At 37.9% G+C, this 17130-nt stretch overlaps 1 protein-coding gene and 1 non-coding gene across 3 annotated transcripts in view; one reads left to right on the forward strand and one right to left on the reverse strand.

Moving 5' to 3' along the window:
* Positions 1 to 17130, reverse strand: part of FAM126B (family with sequence similarity 126, member B) — a 51800-nt gene that overhangs the window by 22271 nt on the left and 12399 nt on the right. For both annotated transcript variants that reach the window (XM_008591152.1, XM_008591151.1), the window contains exons 4-6: positions 16557 to 16736; positions 12017 to 12097; positions 9851 to 9966 (exon numbers count right to left, since the gene is read on the reverse strand). In XM_008591152.1, coding sequence (XP_008589374.1) covers positions 9851 to 9966; positions 12017 to 12097; positions 16557 to 16736 — 377 coding nt within the window. The remainder of the gene's footprint in view (positions 1 to 9850; positions 9967 to 12016; positions 12098 to 16556; positions 16737 to 17130) is intronic.
* On the forward strand, positions 1782 to 1856 carry TRNAT-GGU. The gene has a single exon. It is a non-coding gene; the product is annotated as a tRNA-Thr (tRNA).

Genomic DNA, 17130 nt, shown 5'->3' on the forward strand with positions numbered 1-17130 from the left:
TTTATGTTGGTGTAGTAAATGGTAATGGAAAAAAAAAATGAGAAATCTGAATAACCAGTTTTCTACAATTACAACATAACTACATTGATAGGACATAAGGATGAAGGAAAGAGCTAAATCTTCATCTTTCACGGAGGTAAGTTATTAGACAATACCCAAAACTGAAAAATTAAGAAACAGAAAGTTACTCAAAGATATGAAAGTAAATATCGAAAGAATCAGTTAAAAGCAGAGTTCCTAAATCTTGGCATTATTGGCAGTTAGGGGTCAGGTAAGTGTTTATTGCTGGGGTTGTCCTGTGCATTGTAGGGTACTGAGCTGCATCCCTGACTCTAGATACTAGACACCCCGACGCAGCTGTGACAAACAAATCTCCAGACATTACTAAATGGTCCCTGATTGGGGGGAGGAGAGGGGACAGAACTGCCCTGGTTGAGAACCACTGGTTAAAAGTCCTTACATTTGGGGGCCGGCCCGGTGGTGCACTCGGTAGAGTGCGGAACTTGGGAGTGTGGCAGCGCTCCCGCCGAGGGTTCGGATCCCATATAGAGACCGGTCCGCTCACTGGTTGAGCGCGGTGCGGGCGCGACACTGAGGGTTATGATCCCGTTGCCGGTCGTGGTACGGGCGCGACACCGAGAGTCGCGATCCCGTTACCGGTCATGAAAAAAGACAAAAAGGAAAAAAAAAAAAAAAAAGCCCTTAAATTTGGGAAAGGGGAAATGGAACAAAGGGGAAGCTAGAGATTGCAGTTTTTCTTAATAAACTATATAAAGTTAATGCATATTTAACTTTGGGGAAAAAAAAGTGTGTGTGTATTCCTGATATAATGGATTATATAAAAAACTAAAACATACAGCAAAAACAAAACAATAGGAGAATGAAATAAGACTGTTCACACCCACTAAGATGGCTGCAATCAAAAAGACAGAAAATAAGTGTTGGTGTGGATATAGAGAAACTGGTACTCTCAAACACTGCTGGTGGGAATGTAAAATGGTGAATGCAATCTGGGAAACAGTATGATCATTCCTCAAAAAGTTAAATGTTGAATTATCATGTGACCCAGTAATTCTACTCCTAGGTATATACTGAAAATAACTAAAAACATGTTCACGGAAAAATTAATAAATGAATGTTCACAGCAGCTGCTATGGTCTAAATTTTTGTGTTCCCCCAAAATTCATATGTTGAATATCCCAATGTGGTGGTATAAAGAGGTAGGGCTTTTGAGAGATGACTAGGTCATGAAGGCTCTGCCCTCATAAATGGGATTAGTGCCTTTATAAAAGAGGCCTAAAGGAACTTGTTCACCTTTTCTGTGATGTAAGGACACTGCTAGAAGGTGCCATCTATGAAGCAGAGACTCTGAGCCCTTGCCAGACATGGATTCTGCTGGTGCTTTGCCTGGAAGTTCATAATCTCAAAAACTGTGAGCAATAAGTTTCTGTTGTTTATTAGTTACCAAGTCTAAGGTAATTTTGTTATAGCAGCCCAAATGGACTAAGACAGCAGTGTTATTCATAATAGCCAAAAAGCAGAAATAAGCCAAATGTCCATCAACTGATGAATGGATAAACAGAATGTGGTATATCTATAAAATGGAATATTATTGGGTCATAAAAAGGAAGTACTGATACATGCTACCACAAGAATGAACCTTGAAAACATGCTAAAGTGAAAGAAGCCAGACACAAAAGGCTACACATTGTATGAATCCACTTACATGAAATTTCTAGAACAGACAAAAGCACAGACATAGAATGTAGATAAGTGGGGCTGGCTGGTTAGCTCAATTGGTTAGAGCATGGTTCTGGTAACACCAAGGTCAAGGGTTCAAATCCCTGTACCAGCCAGCTGAAAAACAAAGCAAAAAAAGAAGAAAAGAAAGTAGATAAGTGGTTATCAGGGGTTGGGGGGAAGGGAAGAGTAACTGTAATGGCAATGAAGTTTCTTTTTGGTATGGTGAAATTCTGGAATTAGAATGTGGTGGTGGTTGAATAACCCTGTGAACATACTAAAACCCCCTCAATTGTACACTTTAAGGGTGAAGTTTATGGTATGTGAATTATATCTCACTTAAAAAATAAATTTAAAGCTAATAATTAACTGAAAATGTGCAACATGTAAAAACACAGTGCCTTTTTCTCAATATTCAAAAAGCTCTTGCGAATCTCTAGGGACAAAATACACAGCTCAAGAAGAAAAATGGACACAGGACACAGTTTACAGGTCAAGGAAAACAATTAAAGAATTAGCATATTAAAAGCTTTCAAGCCCAGTCATAATTAAATGAGTGTGAAGTAAAACAATGTGACAGCAGTTTTTAACTATCAGATTGGCAAAGATTAGGAAATTTGAAAATACCCAGTATTGGGAGTTAGTAGGAGGAAATAGGCACTCTCAAACTACTGGTAGAACATTCAATTGGTGCAGTTGTTTTAGAGAGGGTAATTTGGCAATATCTACTCAAACTGAAAAAGCAGACATTCTTTAGCATAACAATTTCACTGTTAGGAATCTATCCTACATTTTTGTGCTCTCATGCAAATGTAAGTGTACTTCAAAAAGTCTGTGGAAAATAGAATTAAAAGATAATATGAATCTTTCCACGAATTTTTTTCTTTTTTGGTGGCTGGCCAGTACAGGGATCCAAATCCTTGACCTTGGTGTCACAAGGCTGTGCTCTAACCAACTGAGCCAAGTGGCCAGCGCTCCATGAACTTTTTGAAGTATCCTTGTATATATTAAAAAAAATGTATTCCTTGCAATATTGTTCACAGTAGCGAAAAGTCAGATACAATCTAAATTTACTCAATATGAGACTGGCTAAAAACTGATGGTACACATATAAAACGGGATAAGTAGTCATTAAAAAAGAATAAAGAGATCACTATGTTCTTCTAGATAAAGAAGTCCAAGATCTATTGCTAAGTGAAAAAAGTAAATTGTAGAACAACATGTACAACTGAACCCCATGTCTATGGGCCTAAATGTGTGACATATGCTTCTGCATGCATTAAACTATTCTGGGAAGACACCTTAAAAACTGCTAACATGGGTTGGCCAGTTAGCTCTGGTGTTATAACACCAAGGTCAAGGGTTCAGATACCCATACTGGCCGGCCAGCCCTCCCCCAACCCACTAACTATATATACATATATACATAAATATATATATATAAACTGCTAATAGTTTAGGTGAACTACTGGGAGTGGAAATGGGTGATTAGAGGGAAGAAGAAGACATTTACTTTTCTCTTTGTACTCTTGTCTATTTTCACTTTATATAAGGATACTTCAAAAAGTTTGTGGAAAAACAGAATTAAAAGATAATGTGAATCTTTCCATGAACTTTTTGAAGACCCTGTGCACTCTGTACTATTTAAAATTTACCACAAGTAAATAATACAAAAATTTTAATTAGAAAACAAGAAACAGGTAATCAGATGATTTTTATGCAAGCCTGTCTGCAGACTGTACTCATGAACCACTACTGTTTATATAAATTTTATATTGCTGAAGGATTTGAGTAAACCAACATTAATTACTACATAAAAAATAATTAAGTTGTGACTTTAAGTTGGAATAAAGCCTTTTCCAAGTGTTATAAAGCACCCTACTGGCTAACACAGGACGCTCATTAAAGCTGAATTCCAAAACAATGAGTCAGGACACAAGGAATGCTGTTGCATTTCCTATCATATGTATAATATTGGGAAGACCATAAGAAGAACCAGAATTCCAGACTGAAACGCTTCATCAAAGGTCAATGACTATGGAAATTTGCTTGATCCTATATTTCTTCCATAGCTCTAATATTATAACCAATGAGGTAAGAGAAATATTATACTAGGAACATAAAATATCATATAACAAATAGAATCTGCTAACATTTTATTATCTGTCAGGCACTGTGCTAAGCGTTTTTTGGGTATCACCTCATTTATTCCTCACAATTACCATGAAGGGTAGTGTGAAGTAAAGAATTTGGCCTTGCCTAAAGAGAGGTCTGGGCTTGGTCCTCAGCTTCTGGGAGGTAACCCATGTCATACCTGCTATAAGTATCTTTATTTGGGATGGGGGCTGGTGACACAGGATCTTGTTGGTAAATTCTAAAGCTATAGCTACATTGGGAGGATATAGGAAGGCAATGGTTAATAAGATTAAGATGAAAGGGTAAATGGAGTTTACGTAATGTGATCGTATCTCCTTTACCCGAATGCATTATGGAAATGGATATTTTCTCTGTCTGGAAACGCTTCTCCTACCTAGTATTGTAAAACAGAAGGCATACAAATCCATCCTTCTGCCGAAATTAATTGAACATGCTAAATGAGAACCAATAAAACTGCCCAAGCAAACACAGGTCATTAATTTGCTATACAAGAGCCCTTTGTGGAGTACAAGCTGGGGCTTATAGTAAATGCCAGTAAATGCCACCCAGTGACAACTGCTGGGATTTGGGACCAGAAAATTTCCATTTGAGAGACAACTAGCTTGCCACTAGGCACCAACTGAGACTGCCCCTGTGACTGAAGGACGTAAAATAATCCTGAAGCCCAAAGTATCCATAATGTCTTGGGTGATGTCAGAGAAACGCTCTAATGAGGATGGCAGTACTCAGAAGAGTTCCACAATAAAATGGAAATGCTTTGTGTAGAAACATGTTACCGAAAAAATGCAAAGAGGAACTGAGAGCACTCAGGAACAGGGAGTCTCTTTTTCCCCTTGGCTGGCTCAGAAGAGTTCCATAATAAAATGGAAATGCTTTGTGTAGAAACATGTTACCAAAAAAATGCAAAGAGGAACTGAGAGCACTCAGGAACAGGGAGTCTCTTTTTCCCCTTGGCTGACTTTGGTACCACCTGAGTAGGTGCCAGATTCCATTACCATCTGGAAAATACCCTATGAACAGCTCCCTACTGACCTGCACCTTTCTCTTGGTCCTGGGGGTTTCAGGAGGAAGGACTACATGTAGCCTCTGCTAGGAGTCCCTCAGGGAGTAGAGCCACACGCAACCCTGCCAAGAGAGTGCAGCAAGGTGAGTTGCTCAAGGCACGCCTTGAGCTAGGGACTGCTGCCTGGGGAGGTGATCAACCAGAGACCAGACACAAAGTTCGGGGGCGTAGCACATGCACTAAGCAACTTTATTGGGTAAAAGCATGTCTTATATATGTTTTACCCAGCTGTAAACCCCTCGTATACCTCCGCGTCTCCTAGGTAACTCAATAGGAAGTCTGTGGTTTGCAGTTAAGCTTTGCTCATTTTTGTTGACCTAGTCTTTTTGCATTTCTGCTAACAAGTCTATATCCTGGAGAGCAAGAGTGCCTCCATCTTTAACAGGTGTCCTCCTTCATTTTCCTCCATTGACTAACAAAGAGTTGCTTGGTTTATGGATGGCAGTTCTAAAGTGAATAGACAGTATCCTGTTTGGAAGACTGCCACTCTGATCGAAGGTAAGAACAAAGAGCTTGACAGGTTGGCTGAACCGCATGCAGTTTGCTGCTATGTTTGGGTTTTTACCGGCTCATGAGTGGTGGTCAGTGTCCATGCCATGTGGTCAGGCAGAAGGGTACTAGAAAACTAGCCTGTTAATGGGGTGCCCGTATGGAAAACAGCCCTATGAAAATCACTATGGCAGTTTCAGTGTAACTGGCTTTTAGTTTAAATTTATTCCCTTTTCAAATTGTTAGATCCTTCAGTAAATTTCCCTAACAACCTCTCATTCTTTTTCTCCTATCTGCCCTTTAAGTTAAAGCCTCTGGCAAGAAGTCATGAGTTGTGTGCCTAAGGATTCTTTTCCAGGATCATTGGAATTAGTGTGGCCCAACACATACCGGGCTAGGCTGGCTGAGCCTGCAGACCTCTCTACTGAGCCTGCATGAACGTCTGACCCTTTGACATCAGACAGCTGAGGGTTCCACCTTCAGACCCTTCTAATGCCACCATCTTCTGAACATGCAGACAGCTTGGGCCTGCACACAGATCACTGATGGACTCCTCCAAATCCTTTAGCCAATCATGATCCCTGCATCTTGCACTGCCCCTAACCACTTCCCCATAAATGTACTACCTTCCCCATTGTGGGGAAGGCTCTGCTGTGATGTAAATCTTCCACCTTCTCACATAGCCCCTTGTGCCTAAACCCTTCTCTACTGCAAAGACATGTGCTTCAGTGATTGGCTTTCCATGGCACACAGGCAAACAGATCGCACTTGGTTCAGTAACATGAGGAGTGCATTAAAGTAGGATTTGTCAATGTACATCAGGAGAATCCCCTTCTAGAATCAGAAGGTGACTGGTACTAATGAGTAGATATCTCAGTGTGCTCCACCTGAGGTGGCCAACTGGGTCCACAAAATGAATGGACATGGCAGTAGTACAGCAATGCAGAGATGGGCTGAATTTAGACATATTCTTTTTGCAGGTTCTGAGGCATAAAATGCCAATAAGAGACACAAAGACTATAGATAGCTATGGGACAGATTCCCCTAGGCGAAGACGCTGCACATAGCTGGCAAATTGGACTGATGTCAGTAGCCCCTAGAGGCTATAAATGGGTCCTGACAAAAATAGACACTTATTCTGCATTGGGCTTTGCTTATGAGATTGTAGATCAAATGCTCAGAGTGCTATAAAAGGACCAAAACAGGGTTGGCTGGTTAGCTCAGTTGTTTAGAGCATGGCACTAATAACACAAAGGTCCAGGGTTCAACCCTGTACCAGCCAGTTGTCACAAAAACCAACCAACCAAACAAACAAACAAACAAACAAAAGGAGAACAGAAGATACCACATCAATATGAACTGCTAAGTCACATTTCTTCAGCAAGGAACACACTTTACAGCCCATAAGGCCCAACAATGTGCAAAGAGATATCCTCAGGGTATCTCTTTGGAACATGCAATTGAACTGAATGGAATGGAACAAGCAATTGAAAAAGAAAAGAACTGGATGAATTAAAACATCTGTGGTCTAAAAAGGGTGGGTGGAAAGATAAAAGCACGAAGGGCTAGCTTACAGGCCTTCAGGCACATGTATTTAACATGAGGGAGGCCAAGAAAGGGCTGATAATCACTGAATAGAATCCTCTACTTTTCTGAGGCATTCTAAGAGAGGTGGTTGCGGGGATGATGCTGGTATGACTATGCAATTCTTCCCACGGGGTCAGGGGAAGAGAGGGAAGAGGGTGGTATAACTAAACTTTTTTCCTTTTTTCATCACATCACCCCCTACCTAAGGCAGTGGCCCCAGTACCAGGGCTGCAACTGTGGGGTGCCAGAGGCAATGGTGATTCCTAAGCAAGAACAGAGAACTATACCTTTAAACCTTTATGTCAGATCCTAAAGGCCTGATGGGGTAGGTAGTGCCGTCATCCCATCTAGTAAGATTGGGTTGACAGAGAATGTAGAGTATTGCCTTGTAGTCGAGACAGCACACTAGTTTTGTACCTATGCAAATCTACCCTATATGGTTAGGAGTGGACTGAAGGGGAGGCACTTGCTAGACTAGCATTACTGCCAGCAGTATGGACCAATACAGTGGCCAAACCTAATGTCTCTTCCAAAGGTAGAAAAGTTTGAGTATAAAAGAAGAGGCAGAGGAATGATAGCTGAGATAAAGGAATGAATAAATGGGTCATGCAATGTGCGAGAATTCAGTATTACATTAGCACCTCGAAAGAGGCTCAGAGCAAGAGATGATACTGACTATTAGCTCAGATATAATTTCGAGATACCTGAAAGGGTAAAGCCAGATGTTGGTGAGACCACTCCTGCTTTGAGAATATGATGAAGTTGAATGGAAGCCTGTAAACTTGAGTGGCATTGCTCTAGGAGATATTCTGGTCATATGATATGATGATTAACTGAAATAATTGTTAATGAATGACTGAGACTCTCATAATGTGCCAGTATCTTTGGCTTTTATTTTTCAGGTTATATCTACTGCCATCCTATGACAAAGCATAACACTGGCACTGTTGGTAAGGTTACAATATTGATCTTCATGGTCAAATGTATTGGTAAGTTTAGTTAAAGCCTCCTCAGGATTAATACTAATGACTGGCCTGATGAAGAACTACATTTAGGTAACCATCACCTAATTTCTATGACAAGTAGTTCTGTACAAGTATATCACAAGGTAGATGGGGAGGGTGGAAGTAATCAAATTAGTACAAAAATATTAAAATGAATGCAGTGGCTTTATACAATAAATCATTTATTTCTTTAAATCTATCCCTCATCTACACTGGTTCCTCCATATAGCATATTCATAATGATAGTATTGATATGTCTATCACCTAAATGCTATAGTAAATGTTGATGCCCAGATAAACATGATTGTTTCTGCTTAGAAGAGCTTTGGCCAAAGGCCAAGGGATGGCCTGTGTAGTAAACACAAATGCTCCTCAACTTACGATGGGATTATGTGTTGGTAAGTCCATTGTAAGTGGAAAATACCAAAAATCAAAAATGCATTTAGTATGCCTAGCCTACCAAACATCATAGCTTAGCCTAGCCTACCTTAAATGTGCTCAGAGCACTTTACATTAGCCTACAGTTGGGCAAAATCAATCATCTAACACAAAGCCTATTTTATAATAAAGTGTTAAATATCTCGTAATTTATTGAATACTATACTGAAAGTAAAAAACAGAATGGTTGTATGGGTACTTAAAGTATGGTTTCTACTGAATACAAACTGCTTTAGCATAATTGTGAAGTCAAAATATTGTAAGACGAACCATAATAATTCAGGACTGCCTAGAATTTGTCTTTGCCCAATAAGAGGTCTGGCCTTTGCTTCTAGGAAGTAATCGTGTCGTATCTGACAGGAGTATCTTTGTTTAGGGCAGGGGCTGGTGACACCAGAACTCAGGGTAGGGCTGGCCACATTTGACATTTGGAAGTTTCATGGCCATGCCAGAAAGAACGACCATTTAATTTAAGGTAGAAGCTTTGGGTCGTACTGTATCAGTCTACCTGGAGACTGAGATCAACCATTTGAGCAATCAAACTAATCAATTATACCTACATAATGAAACCTTAATAAAAACTCTGGAAATCAAAGCTTGAGTGAGCTTCCCTACTTGGCAAAACTCCGTGTACTGTCACAAATTGATGCTGGAAGGGTAATGTATCCTAACTCCAAGGGAAAAAACAACAGAAGCTTTGTGTTTGGAATCCTCCCATCCTCTACTCTATGCATCTCTTTCTTTGGCTGATTTTAATCTGTATCCTTTCCCTGTAATAAACCATAATTGTAAAAATAATGGCTTTCAGTAAGTTCTGTGAGTCCTTCTAGCAAATTATCAAACGAGGGTGGTTTTGGGAACCCCCCAAACTTTCAGTTGGTACCAGAAGTGAGGGTAGTCTTGGAGGCTGTATCTTCAAACTTTGCAGTTTGTCTAACTTCAGGTACTAATCCCATTCTACAAGGGAGGAACCAAGCTGTAGAGAGTAGATAAACAGCAGGAGGGGCAAGCTTCTAAACTGCAGAGTGTGAATCCTGATTTGGTTGACTTCAGGCACAAGCTTTTAGTTTTTACACTGCTTTACATGAGATGACCATAACATAATACCAAGCATTGGACAAACGATGTATTTCACTAATATGATGTATTTAACTATTAGACTCTTCTCATGACAAACTTGAACTGAAGTACAGTGTCATGTGTCACCTAACTACAGAAATACATTCTGAGAAATGCATTTTTAGGCCATTTCATCATTGTGTGAACATCAGTGTAATCGACCAAAACATCATTATGCAGCATGTGACTGTAGTTATAGTTAACTATTAAGCATAAATTAACAATTGTTACTATCTACAGTTTTGACTGTTACCGGTTTTGTGCAGTGAATGTTTCCCTCTGAGGATGAAGATCACTATAAACAACTCTGATGAGATCATGTTGACACAATGCCCCTTCTGTCAAAGCCATGGATCCAATTGTTGAGGGCTACAAAAATAAAGTACAATATGAGACAATGACTGTAAAATGAAGTAAAAATCTGTATCATGCAATGGTATTTAATTTTGTTTTAACAAAAGGCAGTTTCAGATCCTTTATGCTTCTCTTTCAAAATCTTTTCCATATCTCAATTACATAAATTCTATATAAATTGTAGAATTCTCCTTTTAGAAATCATATATGTAAAATACAGAAAACTAAAAATATATTGTTTTGTTCTTTGAAGATTATGGAATGAATCTATCTTTAGGAAAGAGAGTAAGAAAAGTTGCTGAAAAGGACAAAGTTTAAAAATACAGTAGTTTAAATTTGTTTGTATTCCAAAAACAAAGTACAATTGTTTATAATTATCTCATATAACACAAACAATATTGAAAACTACGATCAAATGTCTCATTGATACTGACAATTTATTTCATGTTTCTAAAGGCAGGAGAACCCTCTATTCATTAATGCTTCATTACCCTCCATTTTATTTCATAGCATGATACACAGAACTTAATTATAACCTCTTACTCAAAAATATTTATGCTAAAATGAGTCCTAGCTAAATAGGAGACATCCTATTTCCAACACAAAACAAAGTCCCAGGGGAATTAACTAAGAAAATTAATAGCTGCACAGAGTTATGAGACAGGCAGGATACTGTGTGTTGGTAGGAATATGGAACGCAACTTTGAGAATAACAGTAAAGTTTCTTTAAATGCTTTCCTTACAACTTTATGCACTAAAGGCCACTACAAACCAGAAATTTGATTCATAACACATTTCCTTATTGGATTTTACTTAGAGAGTGCAGGTACAAAGAGTTCAGCTTAACAGGTATCATCTACCTGTATGATTATCAGTGTTCTCACATTCTTCAACCAAATAAATATAAGAAAAAAGTATGTTACTAAACAGCTAGAATACATCAATTAGACTCCTTTAAACTGAAATATGGCAATTAGAGTGTTAACATTCTTCTAAGAAGTCATTTTCCTAAAGAATAATAAAAACAAATCCATCTAACATAGGTTTCTAAGTGACACAGGAGAGTTTAAAAATTAAAGAATATTTTTGAAAATTCAAATATTTTTGACTAATAAAAAAGTGTAAGAAAATAATCTAAGTGGTTCATTTGTAGAAATGACTTATCTGAGGGTGTTTTATTGAGATGGTAATTAGTTCCTAGCCCCTTTTGTTTTCTTCATTTTTCCAGAGGATCTCTGAAAAGATAACGCTCTCCTTGAGATGGTAATTAGTTACTAGCACCCATTGTTTTCTTCATTCCCTGGTGTTTCTCCTGTCACAGGGCTTAGGCAGGCCTTTTTTGGGGGTTTCTCCTGAGCCCCCAGACAAAGGAATTCCTTGCAAGGAGGTAATAAATTTTAGTCATCCTTTGGGAAGATTGTGCGCCCTGTAGTACTCAGCCAATGAGGAGACTAGGGGAAGGACTTGCATACTAGGAAATAAATTGCTTGCTACAGCCCTTTTCCATGTGCCTGACCTTCAGACACCCGAACCTTATAAAGCTGTAATTAAAGTCTCGCTTCGCTGTACCTTGTGTCTCTGTGTTCATCCTTTGGCATTGGATGGGTGAGGGCATTTCTCACAAAAAGTAAAAAATGATACTGGGGGAAGAATAAAAAAGTACACTAGTTTTTGTGGAAATTTTGAGGAAAATTTTCCATTAATTTCTTTCTGCCTCTCTTGACACACTTCAGTCTTACATCATTAACAACAAACATCTACTTTTTTTTTTTTTTTTTAAAGATGACCGGTAAGGAGATCTTAACCCTTGATTTGGTGTTGTCAGCACCATGCTCTTCCAAGTAAGCCAACCAGCCATCCCTACCTAGGGGGATCTGAACCCGTTGCCTTGGTGTTATCAGCACAACACTCTCCCAAGTGAGCTACAGGCCGGCCCTCAAACATATACTTCTAAGAAGCAAATAAGTAAAGATGTTTCAGAAATATTTATCTCTGGTAAGAAATTGACTTTTTATCTCTTACTCAATATAATTTTAATCAATTCCACCTTTCCAATGTTACTTACTTCATGGTATATTGAAGGCTTGGATAAGGAAGGGATAGTGAAAGACAGAACTTTATTGTTTCCATCTTTATCAGCAATCTCCTATAGTCAAAAAACATACAAAGATGAATAATCACAGGTCTATATAGTAAGAAATAACTTTCTTAATTTAAAGAATATATCATTGGCAATTGAGGAAGGTTTTTAGAAAAAGTAACATATAAAGATTACACAGCCCTAGTATATCTTTTCTAACTTATTAGCAAATTTGTACACTTTGGTAGTACAGTTATAAACTATAGAGAGATATTGAGCGAAATAACATATCAAATCAAATACAACATGACAGCAAAGACAAGAAGCAGGCACACAATCAATTTTCATGTTAAATTTACACACAGGACAGGGAGATTATAAGTGATTAAACCTTTTAGTAGAAACATGGCTGAGCTAAACAGATTACAATTAAAGGTCATAGCCAAGAGATCTACACTTACTCAAACAAGAAAAACACATTGTTCTAACATAGAATACTTTTTTCCAGCTTTACTGAGGTATAATTGACAAATAAAAATTATATATATTTATGGTACAAAATGTGAAGTTTTGATATATGTATATATTGTGAAATGATTACCAAAATCAAGCCAATTAACATATCCAACTCCTCACATAGTTAACCTTTTTTTTTTTTTTAATAATGAGAACATTTAAGAATGAATCTTGACTAAAAGAAACTCTCACAATCATTCAGCAATAAACTAATGGCCTGAAATAAGCCATATTTTAATATAATTAATATTAGTCCAGGTAATTAAAAACAAATTCATATTTAGGTAATTTATACTAAGCTGTAAGAAAATTCTTACAGTGATTTTAAAAGCATTTTATCTCTTCACAAAAAAGGACAAAGGTGTCCTTTCTTTCTCTAGTTTCTGGCACTGCCAATCGTCCTCAGGTATCAACAAATATCTGCCTACAAACAGCAGTAATCAGAGGAGTGAAATGCTGCTGTATCATTCCTTTTCCCACTGCCTTATTTTTTGTCTGTTTCTCTTACAACTCATATTAGTATACATCCGTGGCATAAAATCCATAGACAGAAGATTGCCCTTAGAAGACCTAGGTCAGCGCCGAGCCCGTGGCGTACTCGGGAGAGTGCGGTGCTGGGAGTGCAGCAGCGCTCCCGTCGCGGGTTCGGATCCTATATAGGGATGGCCGGTCGCGGGTTCGGATCCTATATACGGATGGCCGGTCCGCTCACTGGCTGAGCGCGGTGCAGCCGGTCTCAAAAAGGACAGGAAAAAAAAAAAAAGAAGACCTAGGTCAGAGGTTGAGTAGCTGCATGCCATAAAAGGAAGATACAACAAAACAACCAAAAACAAACAAACAAAAAGCCAAAAGAACTTCCCTATAGGGTTCTTCTCTGATTATGTCACAGGAGAGTACCAATTATATGTGAACAATGGCTATACCTCTAAGTTTGGCAGGAAAGTAGGTTTAAAAAGTCCCTTGAGGGGCCGGCCCAGTGGCGCGCTGGAGAGTGTGCCGCCAAGGGTTCGACTGGAGAGTGTGCAGCCAAGGGTTCGGATCCCATGTGGAGACCGGTTCCCGCTCACTGGTTGAGCGCGGTGCGGGCGCTGGAGAGTGTGCCGCCAAGGGTTCGGATCCCATGTGGAGACCGGTTCCCACTCACTGGTTGAGCGCGGTGCGGGCGCAACACCGAGGGTTGCGATCCGTTCTTTTACCGGTCAGTAAAAAAGACAAAAAGGAAAAAAAAAAAGAGTCCCTTGAGAAGTCATGTAACTTCTTTGTAGTCAAACTAGTTACCACCACATCTGGGCCACTGTGCTTCAAGAAAGTCTATGCTAAGATGAATGACTCTGATTTAAATTAGACAAAAACATCTTAATTTTCATTCCTAAATTTCAGATTAAGCCAAATATTTTAAATTTATCTTTGTGTGTATTTGTGGAGAACAGTGGGCTGAAATTTGTTTAAGCTGAGGGCAATATAAAACTCCCCCTGGGGCTGTTTAAGGCAAAGAAGTGCTAGGGAGGGAAAGAGGAAAATGAGAAATGAGTATACAGAGGAAACCCAGTGTGTAAGAAAAACTGAGAACCACAGAGAAGAGAAACCAAAAATATCAAGGGAATTAAAAGAAGTCAGAGCCTGAGGTTGCATTTCTGAAATATAACTGGTCCATTTTTTATAATACACTATTTTTGAGATGTCAAAAGATAATTAAACCACAGCACTAACAAGTACTGCCAATAACTTGTCAAACATTCTGCTTTGCAAAATCTAGAACATTAAACTCTATTAAATCGAACATATACTAAGTGCTTGTGATAAGCACTGTGGGAAAACAGAGTGATAAATAAAACAATTTCCTGCTTTAAAAGAAAAAACAATCAGGCAAGTTAGCCAAGTACAGAATTTCATTCCTAGAACAGCTTTTCATTTTTAAAAACCCCACTTTTAATTATGATAATAATAAAGATAAACACTTATTAAACATCTTAGGAAACATGCTGAATTCTGCAAATTATTTTTAATCCTACTAGCAATATTTTTTCTGTTTTACAGATGAGGCAACTGAAGTCAAAATATTAAGTAACTTGCCCAAATTTAAAATAGCCAGTAAGTGGCAGAACATGGTTTTGAACTGAATACAAGAGATTCTAAAGCCCATGCTCTTTCCTTGAGACTTCTAGTGATGGAAAGGTTTTCTAATGATTTTTTAAGTGATAATATTTAGAGTAAGCACTGGTAGAAAAGAATAGTTATTTATTGTGAGACTCAGTTTTCCTGTACTTTATTACCTCTCAATGATAAAACAAAACTTTATTATATAAAGTATTGGTTTACAATGCATACTAAATGCACAGAATACAAGACTTCAAAGGGCAGAAATTTCAATGTCCTAAACTAGGCATCATGAGGAAAAAAACAGAATAATAATGTTTAAGATCCACAAAACTTAGAATGAAGAGCTTCGTGAACAGTGTAGCATCAAATATATATTATCAAATAATTATTAATAAATGTACAAATTGCTATATCACATTTTTATGATCAAACTACACTTTGCATTGGAAATTTATACAAGCAAGCTCCAAATCCTAAAGCTAAATAAAAGCAGAAGTTTTATGCCGGTGGTTTCACAATCACTACCCCCTCAGTGACTCCAAGATATATTCATAAAATTCATGATTCTTTATTGATGAGTTCAAGTAACCATCCGGTTCTGTACAGAGGCACTTGAGGGTGGAACTATGATGCTGTGCTACTTTGTTCCCTTGCTTTGCACAAGAAAAAGGACCTTGCTGCCCAAATCTTCAGAAGGGTCCTATATAAATGTTCCTATGTTCCCAAACTCTCCTCCACCTTTTCATCTTGCTTCCTATAGTCCTCATAACACTTAAGTTCTTTCCTTTCTAGAGTACGCTCTCTCCATCTTGCAAAATTAATCAAGTCTCCATCTTCATCTCTGTCATCTCAGAAGCATTAGTGGTTTCTTTTCTCCCTTTAGTTTCTACTGTGTTCTTACTCAGATTTTAAAAATCCTAATATGCCATAACAGTGTATTTGGACATTTTCCCCTTAACAGATATCTTCCCCTGAGAGAAACAGAAATCCCACGTCCACTTCCCCTACTCTTCTCAATTATATATGTAGCTTTCAAAATATAAGGAATGGTGACTAAATCAAACTTACAATACCACGGTCTCTTTGCATACCACCACCAGATTTATCTTCCCACTACATAATGTAATTCTTCTGTTCAAAACCTTCTAATTGCTTTCCAAATGGCTATTAAAGAAAACCTAAAATCTTCACTTTATCAGCACCGCACTCACCCGAGTGAGCCACGGGCCAGCCCTAAAATCTTCACTTTAAAAACTCTCTAAAACTGACACTAGTCTTTTCCAGTTTGTATATATGTGAGTATTCTGTGCTTCAAACAAAATTATTTTCTATTTCCAGAACAAGACTGACATTCCTGCCTCTTTGCTTATGCTCATTTGATTATTTCTTCCTGAAATCTCTCCTACTCCTAATCTCAACCTATCAAAACTATACCTCTTCATAAGGGACAGCTTAGATGTCATTTTCTTAATAAAGCTTGCCATGGTAACTCAGACAGCATCTGAGTTTGTCTGAAATTTTATTTAGTCATCTGTAAACATGTCTTCTCTAACAGAGCAGAAGTTCCTTAAAAGTAGGTTCCACATCTAATTCTTTGTATTTTCGGTGTCCAACTCAAAGCCTTACACAGAAAGGATCCATAGATATCGGTCAAATAAAATAATTTGAAGAAATAAGTCACAAAATATTAATAATGCTATCAATTTTTTATTGCTATCAAAGTTTTATGTTATCAAAGTTTTACCTACTTTATAAAAAACACATCAATACTTACCTCAGTACTCAACTTAATTAGCTCAAATTATTCAGTAGACATTTCAATTTATTTTTCTCTAAACATTCCTTAAGTATTATTTCAGAAGACTTTAAATAATACTTAAAGTTTCCCAAACTATCATTTTCAACTTACCAAATTGTAAATTCCTAACAGAAGTGCTTCAATGCAACCATTACTCTGTCTGTCCCGACTAACTGTAAGCCGTAAATAAACCCACATCAACTCTGGCAAGAACTGCAGTGTGAACCTCTTAAGTCGAACTTCAGAGCTACGATAGAGCTCAAACAGCTGGTGGCAGACAGGCTCCAGAAGCTAAAAGGAAAATAAAGTGCATTAGTCATTTCCATTCCTTTGGCTATACCTGTATTTTTTTAAAAGGCATATATAACTGAGTAATATTTTTAAAATAAATTCTTAGGGCTAGCTGGTTAGCTCAGTTGGTTAGAGTGTGGTGTTGATAACACCAAGGTCCAGGGTTCGATTCCTGCACTGGCCAGATGCCAAAAAAAAAAATCTCAATATTAATTTCTCCATATTTTAAATTAATGCAACCAAAATTTTTAATCTCTATTCATGCATGCAAAGAGAGATCACATATTAAACTGATGAATCTACTATCAGAAGTGCTTTGTGCCCATATAATATCAACATACCTCTCAATATACTGCACTGCTAAATTTAGTAGATAATTAATTAGTCTTTTAGC

This window comes from Galeopterus variegatus, unplaced genomic scaffold (genome assembly GCF_000696425.1).
Source record: "Galeopterus variegatus unplaced genomic scaffold, G_variegatus-3.0.2 Scaffold6707, whole genome shotgun sequence".
In the NCBI taxonomy this organism is placed as follows: Eukaryota; Metazoa; Chordata; class Mammalia; order Dermoptera; family Cynocephalidae; genus Galeopterus; species Galeopterus variegatus.